At 61.2% G+C, this 6,209-nt stretch overlaps 3 protein-coding genes across 3 annotated transcripts; 1 reads left to right on the top strand and 2 right to left on the bottom strand.

Moving 5' to 3' along the window:
* Window positions 1–126: 126 nt before the first annotated feature.
* SPRG_16763 (hypothetical protein) lies at window positions 127–417 on the top strand (the record flags this gene model as incomplete). The annotated part of the gene is made up of 1 exon (XM_012356092.1): window positions 127–417. A coding segment is annotated over one exon (291 nt), but the record flags the coding sequence as incomplete, so codon positions are not given.
* A 122-nt stretch (window positions 418–539) lies between these two features.
* SPRG_22376 (hypothetical protein) lies at window positions 540–3,519 on the bottom strand (the record flags this gene model as incomplete). The annotated part of the gene is made up of 8 exons (XM_012356093.1): window positions 540–990; window positions 1,045–1,251; window positions 1,303–1,455; window positions 1,509–1,847; window positions 1,903–2,322; window positions 2,372–2,764; window positions 2,808–3,145; window positions 3,190–3,519. 8 exons carry the CDS (start codon window positions 3,517–3,519, stop codon window positions 540–542), a joined length of 2,631 nt encoding a protein of 876 aa, XP_012211483.1.
* Window positions 3,520–5,127: 1,608 nt separating this feature from the next.
* On the bottom strand, window positions 5,128–6,186 carry SPRG_16764 (hypothetical protein; the record flags this gene model as incomplete). The annotated part of the gene is made up of 5 exons (XM_012356094.1): window positions 5,128–5,328; window positions 5,381–5,612; window positions 5,658–5,758; window positions 5,799–5,848; window positions 5,892–6,186. The coding sequence occupies 5 exons, from the start codon at window positions 6,184–6,186 to the stop codon at window positions 5,128–5,130; spliced, it is 879 nt and encodes a 292-aa protein (XP_012211484.1).
* Between the last annotated feature and the right edge of the window lie 23 nt (window positions 6,187–6,209).

Consider the following 6,209-nt stretch of genomic DNA (forward strand, 5'->3'; position numbering starts at 1 on the left):
GGTGCCAACGGTGGTGCTAACGGCGGTGCTAACGGTGGTGCCAACGGTGGTGCCCACGGCGGTGCTAACGGTGGTGCCAACGGTGGTGCGAATGGTGGCGCCAACGGTGGCGCTAACGGTGGCGAGATTGGCGGCACGAAGGGTGGCAACGACTACGACAACGACAGCGGCTACGCGAATGGCAACGGCCAGAATGACCACGAAGTTAGCACGGGCACCAACAACAGCGACGCATCTGGCGAATCGTCGGGTATTTCGGGCGGTGCGATTGCCGGGATCGTTGTCGGGTGCATCGCCGCCGTCATCCTCGCTGGCTTCCTCGTTTGGAAGATCAAGAAGGACAAGTCGCGCGAGGAGCAGCTCTTCGCCGACCCGCACGATCTCGAAGACGCGCAGACCGGCTATGCGGCCATGTAAACGGCCCGACATTCGTTTTACCAAGTACAAAATACTACGACACTGGATGTTCTTCCGTTCGCATCTGCATCGACGTGCACCTCAACCACACAAAACGATCTTGACACGTATCTAGTCCTATGCTAGTCGATTGCTTCACTCGTCGAGGCTTGCAATGGCGCATCCGAGAGAGCGGGTTCGAGCCCAGCTCCCGACTCGTCGGGCACCATGCACGTTGCCTCCAAGTACGCAGCGAGCGGCGCGAATCCGTGCTCGATCGCGTGGTCCAGTGCGCTTTTCCCATCCTTGTTGGGCCGCAGAATGTAATGGGGCGCAGCCGTCAGAAGCGCTTGAACCACCAAGAGCGATCCGCTGAGCACGGCGAAATGCAGCGGCGTGTTGCCGTCCATGTCGGCATAGTCGATGAACTCGGGTCCTTCCGCCGCCAAGTAGGCGACGCACGCTTCGTCACCAGCCATGCACGCGTACGCCAACGCGAGGCGCCCCGAAGTGTCGAGCGCGACGAGGTCGGCTTGGCCGTCTGCGAGCACCTGCAGCGCTTCCATTGTCGGTGCAATGTGCACCGGGCGCAGTCTACGACGACGGCGGTCCATCCAAAATATTTAAAGTCGGTCAGGAGCGAGGTACCCGAGGTTGTTGACACGCTCGGTGCTGAGGCCGTGTTGCAGCAGCAGTTGCATGGCGGCGAGGGCGCCACCGCTCGTCGCGGCGTGCAAAATGGTGTCGCCATTGGCGTCGGTCGCCTCCCGCAGGGTGCCATCCACGTCGATGGAGAGGAGGAGGAGGATGCAGTCGACTTGGTTGGCGTACGCGGCGTAAAACAACGGGGTGCGCCTAAGAAACAGCAGGCACATGGGCGAAAGCCGCCTTGGATACGTCCTGTACCCAAGGGGATCCACGCAAAAGACATCAAAGTACTGGCTGAGGTACGTGAGGCAGTCAAGATGGCCGCAGTAGGCAGCGCCGTGGGCCACCGTCGCAAAGTTGGCTTCCCAGCAAGATTTGCACGGAAGTGCCGACGGGTTCGCAGCCTCGTACCTACAGCTCCTCCTCATTAGCATCATCATCGTATCATCATACGACGCGAGCACCGTTGCCAGTAGGTGGTGTACGTGATGCAGCCGACGCCGCCGACGTCAATTTCGCAGTCGACCATCGCGCTCCCGCGTGGCCCGACGGCAACAACCAGCGGAAAGTAAATGTAGAGATACTGCGCCGGGTCCCAGCGTTGCACGACGAGCGTCAACGACGACGCGGACGCGATCGCGGCCGCCATGGCGTCGAGCGAACTTGGCGCGCGGACGCCTTGCACATCCAGGAGCAGGTCGCCTTCTTGGAGTCCGCTTGAAGTGCCCGCGGCCACGACGACAAGGAGTGGTTCCAGCGCCTCTGGCGACCATAGTTGAAGGCAACAGCCCCACACGCCATCACTACACGCTCGGCATGAGTGGTGCTGATCGTGATCGTTTTGATCGATGTCTGTACCCAGAGTCGAAGCCTGGTTTCGGCGGGGGCAAGAACAGGTTGACGCGGGTGAGGACGCACGTCGTGGCATCGTACCGGTGCACTTGCATCGGCAGCGGCGTGAGCTTGTGTCCCTCGAGCTGCTTGGCTTCCGGGCCCAGATACAGATGCACCATCTCGGCCACGGACGACGTGCCACCAAGCGAGGCTTTGAGGAGCGATCCAAACTTGCCGACGAGGTCGCCGGCGCAGACGCCGCCAAGTGCGGCAGGCGACGCTGGTACGACGCTCTCAACGACCAAGAACGGCGGGTACACGGGCTCCTTGAGGAACTCGAGGGTCCACCCAAAGAGCTCAATCATCCGCCGATCATGCGCGGCCAAGTGCAGCTGTGGCGCGCACCATCGCTCGGGCAGAATGCGCAGCTGGATTTCCGTATACCTAGCGTACGCATGCATTGTCATATCCTCCTCTATCCATATATGCACACCGGTCGTCGGCGTCCAGACACCGCGTGATCTGCAGCGCGACGTGCGACTGCGTCGAGAACTGATGGCCGATCCAGTCCGAGACGGCTTCGGGCGACGGATACGCCACGTCGCTCATCACGTGGACGTAATCGCCGGCCATGAGCCCACCGGTGTCGGCGGGGGACTCGGGGTACACCCGCAGAACGCGAGCAAAGGGCACCGACGGCAGTGTCGCATCATATGGTAGCGCCGACGGATCGTCACGTGCTTCGATCGCGACGAGCGGCTGAATCGAGAGGATGCCGTCCCAGGAATGCAAGACAACTGCAAACTCAAGATACCCGGGAGGCGCCGATGCCGTGTCGAGAGGGCAGTAGCGCGAGAGATACAGCGTCAGCGGAAAATCGGTCAGTCTACGCGTATGTTCGATCTTGTTGTGCAGGATCACAGACGTACCTGTTGAACATCGTTAGCGCTTCTTGGAGCGTCGCGCCGCTCTCGAGGCCTTGGAATCCAATGATGCAGTCGTTTGCGAGGAGGCCCGCGACGCTCGCGGGCGATGGGGCTGCTGCCATGGCGTCGATGTAGGCAAAGGCATTCGGTGGCCACGACGGCAGCTCGGGCTCGGTGACGATGCGGAGTGTCGGGCGCTCGTAGGGGTGCAGGACACAGCCTAACGCGCCGGCGCCGGCCCAGGTCTGCGGACGTATCGTGAGGTGCACGGCGTCGTTTTCGGTGCTGCGGACGACGGAGAGACTCAAGCGGTGGTCGCGCCGAGTGTTGACAAGGGCCACCTACCAAGGAATTCGCCACACGGAACAGCATGCAATGTTCATACAATGTGCTGAATCAAGCTCGACGCGGGCGTCTTGGTGCCGTCGACCGATACGACGGCGCCAAAGCGGATGACGAGGTCGCCGGGAAGGAGGCCAGAGTTGGCAGCCGGCGACCCTGCCTCGACCGTGTCGACGCGCAGGTACGGAACCACGCCAGCGTCGCGCAAGTGGCTATGGAGGACCTTGGCTACGTTTGCGAGCACTGCCTCGAGCTGTGCTTGGATCGCCGCCAGGTCGGCGGTCGTCGACGGGTGCGCTTGCAGCCACTGCATGAGAGCGTCTTGAGCATCATAGAGCTGCATTTCGTGGTCGACGGCTTTTTGAAAGTCCATCGCATCGACCGGCTGCGGTATCAGTCGTCTCAGGGGCGCTGAATCAAATGCGTCCTCTAAAGGCGCCACGGGGGCCGCAGACAACGGCCGAGGTTTGGGTGGCGACGGCGCCTCGTACGGCTGCAAGACGCACCCGAGAAGGCCGGCGCCAGCCCATTTTTGCGGCCGTAGCACCAAGTGCACGATTGCATCGCCACGACGCACCGAGATACCGAGCGCCCTCGTTGTGGCAGCCCGGGCGTTGACAAGCGCAACCTACATAAAAACGATGTGGTTCGAACGCTTCTTCCACCCGACGGTTGGGCATACCACGTCGCGGATCAATGCACTCGTTGGCTGAGATGCGTCCCGCAACACAGTACCGAACCGCACAATGAGGTCGTTGGGAAGCACGTTGGCCGCCGACGCTGGCGACGCGGCCTCGACCGTTTCGACGCGAAGGAACGCGGGTGCAGCCTCGGTCTGCGCCTGGATGGCTGCGACCACGGTGTCGAGTCGTGCTTCCAACGCCGATTCGGCATCAGGAGACGCGTCGTCGAGAGCATCGAGGACGCTGAGCTCGAGCGCCAGCCACTCGGGTAGCGTGACTTCAGGCGGTGGCACTGGGTTGTCGACGCTTACTGCACTGGCTTCGGTCGTCGATTCAACTGGACTTGCCTCTACTTTGCTCTCGAGAATGGATCGAGGTGTCGCTACGCCCGACGGTGGCGGTGCGTCGGTCGAGCTCGGCGGCGTGTCACCGAGAACTGTCGAGACGATCGATGCCGGCTGCGGTGCTGAGGGGTGTGGGGGTTGCTGTGCAGCAGTTGCAGTCACCTTTCCATCGACCGTTGGTGCCGACATGGCGTCCGCCTGCGGCGTTGGTTCGAGTACATCGGACACTGGTGCTGAAGTCATTGACGTTGACTCGATCGCTTCGGCGGCCGACATGGCATCGACCTGCGACGCTGGCTCGCCGACATCGGAGACCGGTGCTGACATGGCATCGACCTGCGACGCTGGCTCGCCGACATTGGAGACTGGTGCCGACGTGGTATTCGGGAGCGGGGTTGGCTCGGGTATTGGCTGTACCTCTGGAACCAAGGAGGGCGATGTCGTCGTTTCTGCAGAGTCCTCTGGGGCTTCGACTGCATCTGTCGTCGCATCTTCTATCGGCACGGTCTGGAGGTTGTCATCTAGATCCGGACTCGCCGATGGGACTGACATCTCCTTTGAAACAGGCCTCTCCTTCGGATCCTCAGGCTCACTAGGCAACGCCGGCACCACTGCAGTTGGTGGCTCGTTCGTCTCTGCAACGTTTGACTCGCGATCGAGCACTCGAGGTGCACTAGGGAAGGGTTCTTCGACCGGCTCGGACGGTGTCGGCTCGGGCGCTTCAGGGTCGCCAATCGACTCTCTCGGTGCCTTGGTGTCTTCGGAGCCGGCCTGTGGCTGATTGTCGTCGCTGACAAGCTTTTTCGTCTCGAGTCGCTCGACTTGATTGGCGGGTGCTTTGGCCGTCAAGCCCGCTTGCTTGGCCGCCATCTCTTTGATTGCATTCATGTCGAGTGCACCGGCTTTTGGAGTTTTTTGTGCGGTGTCGGCACCTCAACGCTGACGACTGTATACCTAGTCCCTCCATGAGTCCTTCTGCATAAATATACTTTGACTGTACTTGAGGTTTTTGAGCTGCGCGTCAATCTTGGCGTAGTCTTCGTACAAGGACAAGATTTCTTTCTTGTCCTGGACACTTGGGAGGTGGCCGTGGGCGGCTTGAAACGCCGATGTCCAGTCTTGGATGGCCTTTTTGACTTCACGCTTGCGATTCGTCTGTATGCTCTGACGTCAGACAACACCTATTGGTGGCATCTTTTCGTTGTACCAGAATGACTTGCAGGCTCGGGGCATCGTTGGTTGGTGGCAGTTTGGTCGGGCTCGAGCTTTTCACGGGCGGCGCTTCGGCCACGGGTACGAGCTTGGCGTCGCCGTCGAGACGCGCCTTGACCGCGCGGAAATGGCTCTCGACTTCGCTGTAGCGTTTATAGAGCGGCTGGATTTCCTGCTTCTCCTCCAGTGACGGCGGTCGGTGCATCTTGGCCTGAAACGAGTCGCACCTACGTCGAGGTTAGGCGACGGTACCGGACAATGGAGGCTCGCACCACGCGACGATCTCTTGCTTGAGAGACTTTTTGAGCTGCGCGCACGTCGTCAACTCGTCGCGCAGCTGGTCCTTGCTTAGCGCCGCCACGTCGCGCCACTCCTAGGACACGTCTGCACTCACCGTATTGAAACACACACACCATGGTGTCAGGAGCTGGCTTCACGACAAACGAGCCGACCTTGGGAATACCTAGGCGCCGTCGTATCCAGCCTATAAAAGTAGCAGACGGAACCTTTGTTGGCTGGGTCCGTGACGGGCGACACGGTTGTCTCGGGCTCGGTCATCTTCTTCAATCGGCTTTCTTTCTCTTTTCGGAGGCGGTGGAGGTCCATGCGCCGCACCTTGTCCTCCTCGTATTGCGCGGCGAGTAGCGCGCGCCGCGCCGCGAGCGCCTCCGCTTCTTTGATCGCCTCCGCTTCCTCCCACGCCTTCCACTTCATCTCTTCTGCGCGAATCCGCTCTTGGACCGCCGCTTGCTCGGCGGCTTTGCGTAGCCGGTCTCGCTCGGCCTCTTCTTCGGCTTCCATGAGCTCACGCTCGGTCTGCTGCT

The sequence above is a fragment of the Saprolegnia parasitica genome (genome assembly GCF_000151545.1).
Source record: "Saprolegnia parasitica CBS 223.65 unplaced genomic scaffold supercont2.374, whole genome shotgun sequence".
Taxonomy (NCBI): domain Eukaryota; phylum Oomycota; class Saprolegniomycetes; order Saprolegniales; family Saprolegniaceae; genus Saprolegnia; species Saprolegnia parasitica.